Genomic DNA, 13,852 nt, shown 5'->3' with positions numbered 1-13,852 from the left:
ATAGAAGTAAAATATAAACTATGAAGTGTGTGTGTGTGTGTGTGTGTACATGCCTGTGTGGGCATAAGCTGAGATTCCAGCTGCCAGGGTAGAGTCTTTTACTCTTGCAGTACTTCTCTGTCTGACACACAGCAGCACCGTGGCCAGTGTGTATCTGTCTGTGTGTGTGTGTATGTGTGAGAGAAAGTGTGTGTGAGTGTGTTAACTCTCAGTGACTGTGACAGTTGGGTTTCATGAGGCGGCTCAGAAACACTCCGCACCGTGACACTGAGTGCAACAGCGACAAACAAGGAGGCTATCCCACACCCCCTTACTCACACACACACACACACACACACACACACACACACACACACAGAACAAAGAGCTATATAAAATGCTGTATATAAGAGTGTGTATGTGGTTGTGCTGGTTTAAATTTAGTGATCGAAATTAGAGCAACCCCCACTCCAACTCTCTCTATCTCTGTCTCTTTCAGTCAGGATTTTACACCTCACTGTGCGTTTGCACTATGCCTAATGATGTGCCAGTCCAACAACTGATAGAGAGAGGCAGCCTTCCAATATCCGTCTGCCCTGTATGTGTGTGTGTGTGTGTGTGTGTCTGTATCTGTATGTGTTTGTGTGTGTCTGTGTAAATGTCTGTATCTCTGTGTGTGTGTGTGTGTGTGTGTGTATGTGTGTGTGTCTGTTTCTGTATGTGTTTGTGTGTGTCTATGTGAATGTCTGTATCTCTGTGTGTGTCTGTGTGAATGTCTGTATCTGTGTGTGTGTCTGTATCTGTATGTGTTTGTGTGTGTCTGTGTAAATGTCTGTATCTCTGTGTGTGTCTGTGTGAATGTCTGTATCTCTGTGTGTGTCTGTGTGAATGTCTGTATCTCTGTGTGTGTGTGTGTGTGTCTGTATCTGTATGTGTTTGTGTGTGTCTGTGTGAATGTCTGTATCTCTGTGTGTGTGTGTGTCTGTATCTGTATGTGTTTGTGTGTGTCTGTGTGAATGTCTGTATCTCTGTGTGTGTGTGTGTGTGTCTGTATCTGTATGTGTTTGTGTGTGTCTGTGTAAATGTCTGTATCTCTGTGTGTGTGTATCTGTGTGTGTGTGTGTGTATGTGTGTGTGTCTGTTTCTGTATGTGTTTGTGTGTGTCTGTGTGAATGTCTGTATCTCTGTGTGTGTCTGTGTGAATGTCTGTATCTCTGTGTGTGTCTGTGTGAATGTCTGTATCTCTGTGTGTGTGTGTGTGTCTGTATCTGTATGTGTTTGTGTGTGTCTGTGTGAATGTCTGTATCTCTGTGTGTGTCTGTGTGAATGTCTGTATCTCTGTGTGTGTCTGTGTGAATGTCTGTATCTCTGTGTGTGTGTGTCTGTATCTGTATGTGTTTGTGTGTGTCTGTGTAAATGTATCTCTGTGTGTGTCTGTGTGAATGTCTGTATCTCTGTGTGTGTCTATGTGAATGTCTGTATCTCTGTGTGTGTCTGTGTGAATGTCTGTATCTCTGTGTGTGTGTGTCTGTATCTGTATGTGTTTGTGTGTGTCTGTGTAAATGTATCTCTGTGTGTGTCTGTGTGAATGTCTGTATCTCTGTGTGTGTCTATGTGAATGTCTGTATCTCTGTGTGTGTCTGTGTGAATGTCTGTATCTCTGTGTGTGTCTGTGTGAATGTCTGTATCTCTGTGTGTGTCTGTGTGAATGTCTGTATCTCTGTGTGTCTGTATCTGTATGTGTTTGTGTGTGTCTGTGTAAATGTATCTCTGTGTGTGTCTGTGTGAATGTCTGTATCTCTGTGTGTGTCTATGTGAATGTCTGTATCTCTGTGTGTGTCTGTGTGAATGTCTGTATCTCTGTGTGTGTGTGTCTGTATCTGTATGTGTTTGTGTGTGTCTGTGTAAATGTCTGTATCTCTGTGTGTGTCTGTGTGAATGTCTGTATCTCTGTGTGTGTCTGTGTGAATGTCTGTATCTCTGTGTGTGTCTGTGTGAATGTCTGTATCTCTGTGTGTGTCTGTGTGAATGTCTGTATCTCTGTGTGTGTCTGTGTGAATGTCTGTATCTCTGTGTGTGTGTAAATGTCTGTATCTGTGTGTGTGTGTGTAAATGTCTGTATCTCTGTGTGTGTGTATCTGTGTGTGTGTGTGTCTGTATCTGTATGCGTTTGTGTGTCTGTGTAAATGTCTGTATCTCTGTGTGTGTATATCTGTGTGTATGTGTGTGTATCTGTGTGTGTGTCTGTATCTGTATGTTTGTGTGTGTCTGTGTAAATGTCTGTATCTCTGTGTGTGTATATCTGTGTGTGTGTGTATCTGTGTGTGTGTGTCTGTATCTGTATGTGTTTGTGTGTGTCTGTGTGAATGTCTGTATCTCTCTGTGTGTGTATCTGTGTGTGTGTGTGTGTGTCTGTATCTGTATGTATTTGTGTGTGTCTGTGTAAACGTCTGTATCTCTGTGTGTGTGTGTGTGTGTGTGTCTGTCTGTATCTGTATGTTTGTGTGTGTCTGTGTGAATGTCTGTATCTGTGTGTGTGTATCTGTGTGTGTGTGCACATGTGTGTATATGAGCATGTGTGTGTGTGCGTATATGTGTCTGCATGCGTGTATGTATGTGGGTGTGAGTGTGTGTGTGTATGTGTGTGCATACATGTGTGTATGTGGGTGTGAGTGTATGTATATGTGTGAGTGCATGCGTGTGTGTATATGTGTGTGTGTGAATGTGTGTTTGTGTGTATATGTGTGTGTCTGTGTGTGCAGGTGTGTGTGTGAGTGTGTGTTTGTGTGTATATGTGTGTGTGTGCGTCTGTGCAGACGTGTGTGCAGGCGTGTGTTTGTGTGTGCAGGCGTGTGTGTGTGTGTGTGTGTGCAGGTGTGTGTGTGTGTGTGTGTGTGCAGGTGTGTGTGTGCTTGTTGCATTTTGTTCAAATTTAAATGCAACAATGACTGGTTATACCGCAGGTGATTTCAGGTTCAATAGTTCAACACACACACTTTATCATACACTATCTTTATGAAGTATTCACACCTACATTTTTTCTTTGACTCACACCTACATAACCCCATCAACAATAGCAAAAGGAATCTTTCTTTCATATAAAACCGTTTCTCAGCCATATGTCTCTACAATGTCAAAATTGTCATTTCTTTCCACCAACACACACACACACACACATCTCTGCTGGGGAGAAGGATCATTGTTTCTTTATGGATTAAAGCCTGAACAAATGAGCCAGAACAGCTGAACTGCCTCCCTAATTAACATGCAAATGTATCCGAACAGAGACACCCGCAGACACCTACACACATTACACTCTCTTCCACAGTCTGAGAGAGAGAGAGAGAGAGAGAGATAGAGAGAGAGAGAAAGCGAGTGTGTGTAGCACACGTGTGCGTGTGCGTATGCACAAGCAATCAAGTCAACCGCTGGAGAACCGTTCGCCATCGTCTGCTGGTCTTAATTAGTCCTCAGTGTTTGGATATGACACTCATGCGTCTCATTCATTGCTCTGTTTCCCCAATCCTGCTCGAGCGCTGAGTGAGAGGGGACAAAACAAAGCCGCAAGTTAACTAGGTTTATAAAGTGAGAAGAGATTTCAAGGAGCGAGAATCCCGAAATCTAATTTCAGGAACAAGTGATTACATGAAAGTGCTGACATGAGAGCTACCGCGGGGCATCGTTCTGCCACCGACGTACGCCGGAACGTACCAGACGTGGCGTGTGACACGACTCTACTCGATAATAAATAATCACGAAAACACGTTGTGAACTTGCCGGTTCAAGAGGCTGTATCGGATGCGCGGCTCCCCTTAAGCTAATCGTAAATATTCGGGATGTTAATAATGACTGGCAGATATGAAGCGCGATCATATTTACAGTTACACACAATCGCACAGGGTGTTGTCCCAACATGGTGTAATAACAGATTTCCTGCTTTGATTTCTACTAATGTTCATACACAGCATTAGTACAGTACATGTATTTGCTTTTGGCTTGATTTGATTGGTTAGTCAAGGCATTGAGGAAATATCTATCCCCCCCTAAAAAAAAAGAAAAAAAAGGTGGCTTTATTGTAAGTGTACAATCCTGGCATGAAAAGGTTTTTTTCCTTCCAAGGTGTAGAAAAAGTAATTTACAAAAGTTCTCTATACTTTGTGTGTGTGTGTGTGTATGTGTGTGTGTGTGTGTGTGTGTGTGTAGAAGCTTTGTCAGCTGCTACCACTCGATTAGAGCTGCATACATTAGATCATAAGGACAACAAATGTCAAACCATTTCATATAGCGGATGTACACAAGCCAGCCAGGAGAGAGAGAGAGAGAGAGAGAGAGAGAGAGAGAGAGAGGCACTTCAGACAGAATGGTTCTCTTTCATATGTACATGACGAGAAGCTTAGAGCATCAAGAGCATCAATCCCTTTGAGGAGTTGATGGAAAGTGCATTTCTTTTCTATGTACATGTGTGTCTGTGTGTGTGTTTGTCTGTCTGTGAGTGTGTGTGTTTGTCTGTCTGTGAGTGTGTGTGTGTGTGTGTGTGAACTTTTCATCCATTTCATTCCTTGCACATTTTTACCTTAATGGCTTCCCTGCATGAGCACCGTGCACGACATCTTATGATTGTCCGTTGCGTTTTCTATTACGTAGATGACTTTTGCATGCCAGTAAAATCCCTGCAGGGAAGTGCAGCTGTCTGTCTTACTCGTACCTTTTGCCTGGGAACGTGCATAAATAATGCGAAACGATGCATAAACATCTTTCTGATGTGCAGATTGGTGATAATGTTTAATGATATTAAACTCTGTACTGTTGCTGGAATAGCTGAGCTTCCTCAGCTGGAACACTCACATGGGCCAGAGCGAAGAGAAGTCAAGCTAACACCGAGTCCTGCTTTGATTAACTCCGACAGAGGTGAATGTAATCAAATATAGCTCTGTAGGAGTAAATGTATCGCGGTAGGAGTTCACTTACCGCGGCTGAGCTCATTGGCCATAATGGGTTTATATTAGTTTCCATTCTAGCAGGCATGCGAAGCGTTTCATTTCAAATGTTTAAATGGATGTGGCGTGCTACGTGTTTACAAAGACCAAAGGAATGCTAAACAACAAAAAAATAAAAAATAAAGTGTGACCTTTGGTGTGCTTTTAGGCTCCTGCTGGCTTTTTTCTGGAGAATCCTTCCATCACTAGTACACATTTCTAATGTAGCTTTCAATATTTCTACTGCAACCTCTGCTCTTTCACACATTATTTTTTGATCCTTCCTCTTCCTCTTGTCTTCTTCCTTTTGTCTTCCCCTTTCTTTTTCTCACCCTCTCTCTTTCTCACACCCTCTCTCTCTCTCTCTCTCTCTCTCTCTCTCCTTCTAACCCTCTCTCTCTCTCTCTCTCTCTCTCTCTCTTTCTCTCTCTCTCTCTCTCGCTGTCGCTGCATGCTGTGGCGAGATTTTCTATTACCAGTCTAATTGCACATTCCGTAGTGACAAGAGCTCATTAGGTCTTAATTACACATGTGTTATTTAGTACAAACATCTCCATTCGGGTTCCTTTTTACGTGGTAATTGTACTGTGGGGACAGCCGTTTGAGACGGGGGCAGATCGGAGTGTGTGCTACGCTGACTAGGGAAGGATGGAAGTAGGTCAGGAGCAGTAGCAGTAAACAAGCGGTGCTGGAATAAAATAATGCTCTCTTTTTTCCCCATATCTCTCTCTCTCTGAACACACACAAAGACACACACACACACATTAGGTATCATGCCAAAGCCATTGAGATCCAATGCTCATGTAATATTTACGGTACACTAATAGATAGATGACAGTTTTTTTTTTACTGAGAGAGAGACACACACACAGAAAGAGAGAAAGAGAGAGAGAGAGATGATGATGATGATGCCCCCATCCATTTCATTTGAATTTCAGAGAAAGCTGAGAGACTACATTAATACATTTGCGCATCATGCATTAGTGTGTGCACTTGTGTGTTTGTTATATGTGTGTGTGTGTAGGGGTGGGTGGGTGTGTTTGTGTGTTTACTGGAGTATGTGTTTGTCTTTCCACAAACGCGCATGATCGGTAATGCATACCTCTGTTTCATTTGGTTGAGAAATGATGCCGAGCGAATGAATCAGGTTTTCCGGTTTTTTTCACTGTCCACTTATCCGGTCTCGTCTACTGTGGTTTATTCGTTCATTTATTTATTTATTTTTTGCATTTCCATCCTTTCTGTTTCAATGCAATTCATTTGCCTGTCCTGTGTTAAACCGGCTTCAAATATCAAGTTGCCTTTCTTTGTATTACACCTGGCAACCTTCTTAATTCACGACAAGCCTCCTGTCTTGCACGTGCCACTCTGGTGACTGACACACACACACACACACACACACACATACACACACACTCACATACACACACACACTCAAGGGGCAAACTTCAACTCTACACATCAAACAACAGTAAGGCTGCCAGTACTGTATTCATCATTTCCTCTTTTTTTTCTACCTCAATCAGGATAAAAATAAAAAGCAGTAGCTGTAATGACAGTCGCTCGAGCTGCCGTATCCTCCGTGCAGGCTGAATAATGTCCTAGCACTGCAGAATCTAATAGGCTCCTTCTCTCTTAGATGTGCAGCCTAGAATGGTGCTTATGAAATATTAATATTACACAAAAATATGGCAACTCCGACTCACTCCATCTCTCAAACTCTAACGCAATTGACTATGCAAGCTTTCCAAATCAGACCGAGAGGAGAGGAGAGGAAAGGAGAGGTGGGGGAGGGATTTTCACTTGAATATGAGGAGCATGTTGTGGGGGAAGAAGAAGAAGAAGAAGAAGGGATGTGGGAGAGGGGGATGAGAGAAGAGGAGGAGCAAAAAACACAGGTAAGAATAGCAGATGTTTGGTTTGATGGTATCAGGGCAACAAGGAAACTGAAAAAGAAGTGCTGGCCTCCCCGTGGTCGCACACACACACACACACACACACACTAGCCACAAAACAACAGACCCTGCTAGCGTTAGATAAGGAATATTGCCAACTCTCAGACCAAAGGCAGAGGCACCTGTTAGTTTATTGGTTAAACCTAAACTGAAAGTTTGTACACCTCCCCACCCCCCAACAATGGGCTTTTGCCAGTTACTGATCCCAGCATGTAGCAATGCCTTGAAGCCTGGCTTAATATCAACCAGTAAGACTCAACAAAAATGCTTTATTAACGTCTTAATCTGTTACTTAGAAATAAATGAAAATGCACGGACGTAGGATGGATTCTAGTTGTGGCGTTTAAAAGCCATTAAAGACGTCAAGCCATTTAAATGTGAGGATAATGACTGCTGCTGGGCAAAGAATAACAAACTATAACTCAAATTATCAACCTTATTTCCAGAAGTGTGAGTTTTTGTGTCCACAAGACAGGTTCATATCTCCATGGTCTAAAAAATTTGTTACCAGAAGCTCAATAACTTTATGATGAAGGCAACATAAAAAAACATGGTCCAGTGTGTGTCCAGAATATGTGAAGTGCAGCATCAACACAGATAACGCTGTGTAAAAGGTGACAGTAGAAACCAGCAGTAGCTCGTGACCTTAGATTTGGTGGTGCAAGAGGACACTAATACTGACAAATTTGAGAGGCTATCACACTTGACTTGTGCTACAGGCTACAATCTAGTGAATTTTTAGAGTAACAGACATTCGAGGATCGTCAGCATACAGTCATCAGGCATACGGTCTAGCGGCTCATTTTCAGCAGGGGTAGACCTACATTTTTTCAACTGTCTTCAATACAGCAGTGTTTTTCTCATTGCCAGCAGAAGAGACAATATAATTAACCAGGGTTGCCAGGTTTTAGGAAATTTCCCAACCTGACTATATTAAAAAACACACACCCACACACACACACAAAGGATCTAAAATTGGCCTAAAAAAAAGTTTGGGTATTGGCAAAGAGACACACATTTTTCTTCTTTTTTTCCTCACAGGAAACAAGGTCACTGCTGGCACTCACATTTCTCATGTAGACATTATCCATTCCATAATCCCATTCCATCCCATAATCTTCCAATCTCTGCCATAAGTCTCACAATATAAATGGTATGTAATAGACATGCTGTCTATGTCTTTGTCTGTAGAAATATGTTGAACTCACATTAGACATTACCTGCTATAAAGCAAGATCTTAGTAGCCATGGAGTAAACCAAGTTGGTTTAAAAACAATAACCCTGGCAACCATGTGAATAATTGTCAGCTGATCCTCATACGCCGTTGATGTTCAGTGATTCCTGTCAAACTGGGCCCTTGTTTTACAATAATAACATCTACGACTGTGCAACACCTAAAAAGGCTAGATTTATTAGGAACTTTCAGCTTATGTCTGTCAAAAAGCACAATTTCTTTCTTCAAAATAGGTAATCAGAATTTCCATCCATTTCAGAGGATTTAAAATGCAGTTGTGAATGAAGAAATTCAACCATCCATTTTCTGTACCATTTATCCTACACAGGGTCACAGGGATCTCAGGGGTCTCTGGAGACAAGGCAGGGGACACCTTGGAAGGGGTGCCAATCCATTACAATCGCAAATACACACACCCAAGATAATTGAGAGATGCCAATCAGCCTATAACACTGGGGGACTGGGGGAGGAAACCAGAGAACCTGGAGAAATGCCACGAATGCAAACTTGGTGTAGCTAGGAATCAACCTCCTAACCCTGGAGGGGAACTAATAAGCCACAATGCCCCAAATAAAGGCTTTAGATATGAAGATGAATTTTTTTTAAATAGCTGATATAAACACATATGAACCAGGCCCCTGCAGGTGGAACACCACTGGCAGAAGAAAATGACAAATATGGTGGAGTAAAAGTCCACCCAACATACATTGGTGGACATTGCTAAGTTTACAAAAGCTTCAGTTGGTCCATCAAACAATGGGATAAATCCAGTATGGAACACAGAACAAGGTGCCTACAAACCCTCAGTGATAGATGGGCTCATCTCAAGACTCTGGAGTGATCTGGAGTCTGACATGGCTGGTTATTAAAGAGAGTATTAGATTATGTATAATGATGTCTGGTGGTGCCAAAGATTTCCTCTTGGGAATCTGCAGGTCACTGAGTGAGTCATTTCTGGCATTTGGCAGATGCCCTTATCTAGAGCGACTTACAATTCATCTCATTTTTTAAATACAACTGAGCAACTGAGGGTTAAGGGCTTTAATGGTGGACATAGGATTCAAACTTCCAATCAGCAGTCCAATGCCTTAACTAAAGCTAACACATCCCACATGTCATATGGTCATATGTACACTATTGGTGACCTCATGCCACTACTATGGACAGGCTTTTGCTAAAGCTTTGCTATGTTTGGCCAGTGGATGCTAACTCCTATGAACACCTTGCATGACTCCAGCTCTCACAGTGTCTCAGCACAGACAGGCGTTATTACATGACTAACACTCTGAAAGAGTGGGGAGGGGGGGCAAACTGGTTGCACATATCAATAATTCATCTTGATTGTATCATAAACCTTAAAAATTGTCATGGGACAGGAGGCCAGGTTAGCACTATCAACTACAGAGAGTTTTATTTTCCCTTTATAGATTCTCATATAATCACACGGCAGTATATTCAAATTTTAATTCGTAATACAGTTTGGCTCGGCCCCAAATGGTGCCCTACTGAATATTCCCTACAAATATCAATAAGCATTATGGGTTGCTTCTAATGGTCATCTGTTGGATACTAACCTATCGCGGTGCATTGTGGGAACGCTCCAGATATTTTTCATGACACTTTTTGGATGCGACTCTACATAAAGGCAAATCTATTGTGGTTAAAAAACAAAGCAAATCATTCTGTTTATTCAAATGTATTTATAATAAAGCGAGCCCGAAAGCTAATATCCGATTATTATAGCTGTATTAAGAAGTCCAATCTGCTACCATCACCACATACACATACTTCACATCCAGACCAGTGAAATGTCACGTTTCAGTCTGGCAGCATATATGAGACTATAAAATGTGAGGCTATATTCTTGAAGACTAATATTTCTGTGTTTTTGGCTCGGAATTTTCAGCCATCAGTTTGCTCGCTGAACTTTCCGCCTCAGGATAAGGCTGTTGTAGAGTTGCTATAGAGATAGCATGAAGCATTAGGTTGTGCCCTTTACCAAAAAAAAAATGGGGGAAAAAGAAAAAGACAGAGAAAAGCACAGTTCTGAGAAATAAAATAATGGAATGAACTCGATGTGGGCACATGCGTCTGCAAGAGGCTGTGTATCTCTATCTCTACTTATGTGTGTGTGTGTGTGTGTGTGTGTGTGTGATGAAGGTGAACAGATGAGCGGGTGGGACGTGCAGGAGAAGGTTATTTTGGCAAAGGAGCGGATGTTCAGCTGAACCCATATTTAACTGAAGCCCGTGTGGAGTGATGTACAGATACGGAACAAAGGCCTTAAAGCTCACGCTCCTCCCCTCAGCTCCCCTCTACTCCACCACAACACCTGACATAGAGTGGAAAAAACAAAACAAAAAAAGAGACACATTTCCTTTAAAAGCTGCTTAAGTGGTTGCTCTGTGCTGAACCATGTGCCGCTTTGGTTAGACTTCTTAAAAGAAGGAAGAGGAGATGTTTGATAAAAGGGAGATAATTTCAAAATGCATTCATATGCAAATGTGCGTGCCGGAAACTTTATTTAGATTGTTCCTCCAAGGCTGCGATGAAGTGATGAGAGAGAGAGAGAGAGAGAGAGAGAGAGAGAGAAAGACATCTAAGACAAAATTAACTTCAACTTAATAGACAAAAAGATTTCACTTTATTCAAACACACAGTTCTATCACCTTTGATTCCATCCCCTTCTGTCACTCTCTCTCTCTCTCTCTCTTTCTCTCTCTTTCTCTCTCTCTCTCTCTCTCTCTCACACACACACTGCTCATTGGAATGATTTGTGTCGTATCGTGCTGCAGATTGCATTTACAATATTGGCTTGAGATAGCGTATGACCGATAGCCGCGGTGCGGAGTGGTGGGCTCGGAGGAAGTGCTCTGTTAGCACTCTCCTGCTGATAAATGATTTAAGAAGGCGCCTGAAACATCAATACAATCTCTTTTATAATTACAAAAAAAAAAAGAAGCCACCCACAAAGTTGCATTGGCAGGGCTCAGCTCCAACAGCGAACTGAAAAGATAATTCAGAAAGCTCTGATAGTCCTGAAAAAGTCTTTTGGAAAAAAAAGGAATTCTTTATTCCCATTGTCTGTCCTTCTATATGTACGGCATGCAGATAAATTCATAACACAAAAAAAGATCTTGCCGGCTTCACATTTTATTCATCTGTTTTTTTTCCCCAATTTTCCCAATTATTTTTTTTTCCACACAAAGCTGTCTGTTTAGGGGAAGGAGAAGAGAAAAGTTAACTTTTCGACTTTTCTGAGTGATGACGAATCATTAATATGTGTGTGGTAGAGGGGTGAAAGGAGCCAAAAGAGGCCTGAAGGTGAGGGTTTGTGAATGGAAACATTTAACAAAGCTAGAAATGTAAGTGTGTGTGCATGCATAAGAAAGAGAGAGAGAAAGAGAGAGAGAGAGAGAGAGAGAGAGAGAGAGAGAGAGAGAGAGGGAAAGGGAAATGCTCAGGACTTCTAGTTCAGGTAGAGAAAAACAGGATTTCTGTTTATACTGGCTGCTCTATAAACAAAGCCTAAGTGTGTGTGTGTGCCAAGATGTGTGTTCGGCCTCATGCATTGTTGCTCACATATAAAATGGAGGCAGGGTCGCTCTTAAGCTTGTGCCAAAATGGCACCAGAAATTCAACTTCCGTGAAAATGAAAGATCCTCTCAGAGCCACCATTTTGGAAATATTACGGTTAGTGATGAAGCTGAAACTATAAGTAAAGTTCGGGAATGGTCACAAACCTGACCTAGCAAGGTGAGAGATATAGAAGAAGCACATGAGGCTTTGAACATGTGGGCTTGCTGGTGTGGCTGAATTATCATTAACTCAGCATGTCCACTACTGTCTCTATTCAGACGCCATTCACATTCAGGATTCACATCCTCTACATCTGATTCAAACTGGATGTGTGTGTGTGTGTGTGTGTTTGGGGTGGGTGGTAGATGGAGAGTTAGGGAGAGTGTCATGGGTGTGAAGTGTGACCCCATGGGGACACGTCTGGCAGTGGCTTGTCAGTCAATCACATGACCCTTCTGCCTGGCAGCTTTCTAACCACAAAACACCCAAGAAAGGCATTGGCAGCTACAGAAGCACATTAACAGACAGAAAGAGAGAGAGAGAGAGAGAGAGAGAGAGATGGTGTAACAGATAGGGAGAGAGAGAGGGGGAAGAGATGGAGGGTCTCACCCCTGAAGAGGGCAGTCTTTTCCCGTCAGGGTTGGGCCTCACGGGCAAACCGCTGTACAGCCTAGCACGATCTCCTACACTGTATCTGTTCTGTAGAGGAGAGACAGAGACACAGAAAGACACAGAGAAAGACAGAGACAGTGGGATGGAAGGGACGCAGACAGACAGGACGGTGCAGAAAGAAAGAGAAACGAAGACAGAAGGAAAGAGAGGACAAGAACAGGGACAATTCAGTGTAATGTCCATTGACAGCTCTAGACATTGCGATCACAAGAAATGATGACTTTGCTCTGGTGTGTATCACGACGTCTCGGACCAGGGCACGAGTGACAGGGGGAACTCGTGGCATGGCCCCGCGGTGAGGGATCTCCTCCGCATCGCGCCATGAGTGACGACGGGTTGGGAAAACACTAGCGGCAGGAGGGTTGGCAGGCTAGGTTTGGGAGCCCGAGCAATCCAGCATCTAATGATTCACACAGCACTCGGTGCCAAACACACACACACACACACACGCTGCATAGAAGCTTCGCATAGCTTATGCAACTTGTATTTCTCTCTTATTTGGCCAGCTAAAGAAAGATTGAAGTGTAAAAGATTAACAGATGCTTGTGGCAACAAGTAATTAGAGCCTCCAGTCTGCCCAGTATCAACCTCTCTCTCTCTCTCTCTCTTTGCCTCACACACACACACACACACTCACACACACACTCACTTAAACCACTTCTGCTCATTGCTCAAATGCACTGCATGAAAATTATGGCAAAAGTTTTTAAAGAATATTTGTACTTTTTTCTGCCCATTCTGTAGATGCCTGTCTGTGGATGTCTATTATAGGTAGGTAGAGTAAGGAAAAATCTTACTCAAGGGAAAGTTCTAGTAAAAAAATGTCATGAGGTCATTTAAATACCTAAGATTAAGATAGTATCTACTGGGGGAAAAAAATCTAATGATGCATGAGTCAGTTAAAAAATGATACCTGCTCATTCATGCAGCTATCCCACAAACATCAGAATGGAGGAAAAACTGAACTGTGACTTGGGATGGTGGCATGGTTGTTGGTAGCAGATGGGCTGGACTGAGTATTTCAGAAACTGCAGATCTCCAGGGATTTTCACACATAACAGTCTCTGGAGTTTACACAGAACGGTGTGAAAGAAAAAAAGAAGGAAAAAAAATATATATATTTATATACCATGGATGTAAAGAGTAATTATTTGGGTCACCACAGCCTTCCTGCCAGCTCAAGCCAGTCTGCCCATTCTCCTCTGACCTCTTTCATCAATGAGAAGTTTCAGCCGCAGAAATTTCGTACCATTCTGTGTGCTTCTGAATTACTCATACCAGTCCCACCACCTGACACCAACAACCAGGACACGTTCAAATCCATTAATAACATCTTCACGATGTTATGCATTGTACTGATCGTATACTGATCTACAGATGTTCCTATTAAAGTGGTCACTGAGTGTGCAAAAAAAAATACAAACTCAGATCTACTCATGTACCCAGCGTACTGTAG

At 42.4% G+C, this 13,852-nt stretch overlaps 1 protein-coding gene across 7 annotated transcripts in view; it reads right to left on the bottom strand.

The window, feature by feature from the left end:
• The window catches only part of tox2 (TOX high mobility group box family member 2), a 105,185-nt gene that overhangs the window by 51,663 nt on the left and 39,670 nt on the right, over nt 1-13,852 (bottom strand). For 4 of the 7 annotated variants that reach the window (XM_058403540.1, XM_058403539.1, XM_058403544.1 and 1 more), the window contains exon 2: nt 12,334-12,423. The exons of 2 other annotated variants lie outside the window; for them this stretch is intronic. In XM_058403540.1, coding sequence (XP_058259523.1) covers nt 12,334-12,423 — 90 coding nt within the window. The remainder of the gene's footprint in view (nt 1-12,333; nt 12,424-13,852) is intronic. One more of the 7 variants, XM_058403543.1, reaches the window with a different exon arrangement.

This window comes from Hemibagrus wyckioides, linkage group LG11 (genome assembly GCF_019097595.1).
Source record: "Hemibagrus wyckioides isolate EC202008001 linkage group LG11, SWU_Hwy_1.0, whole genome shotgun sequence".
Lineage (NCBI taxonomy): Eukaryota > Metazoa > Chordata > Actinopteri > Siluriformes > Bagridae > Hemibagrus > Hemibagrus wyckioides.
Note: the sequence above shows the minus strand (reverse complement) of the source record. Positions and strands in the feature narration are given on the sequence as shown.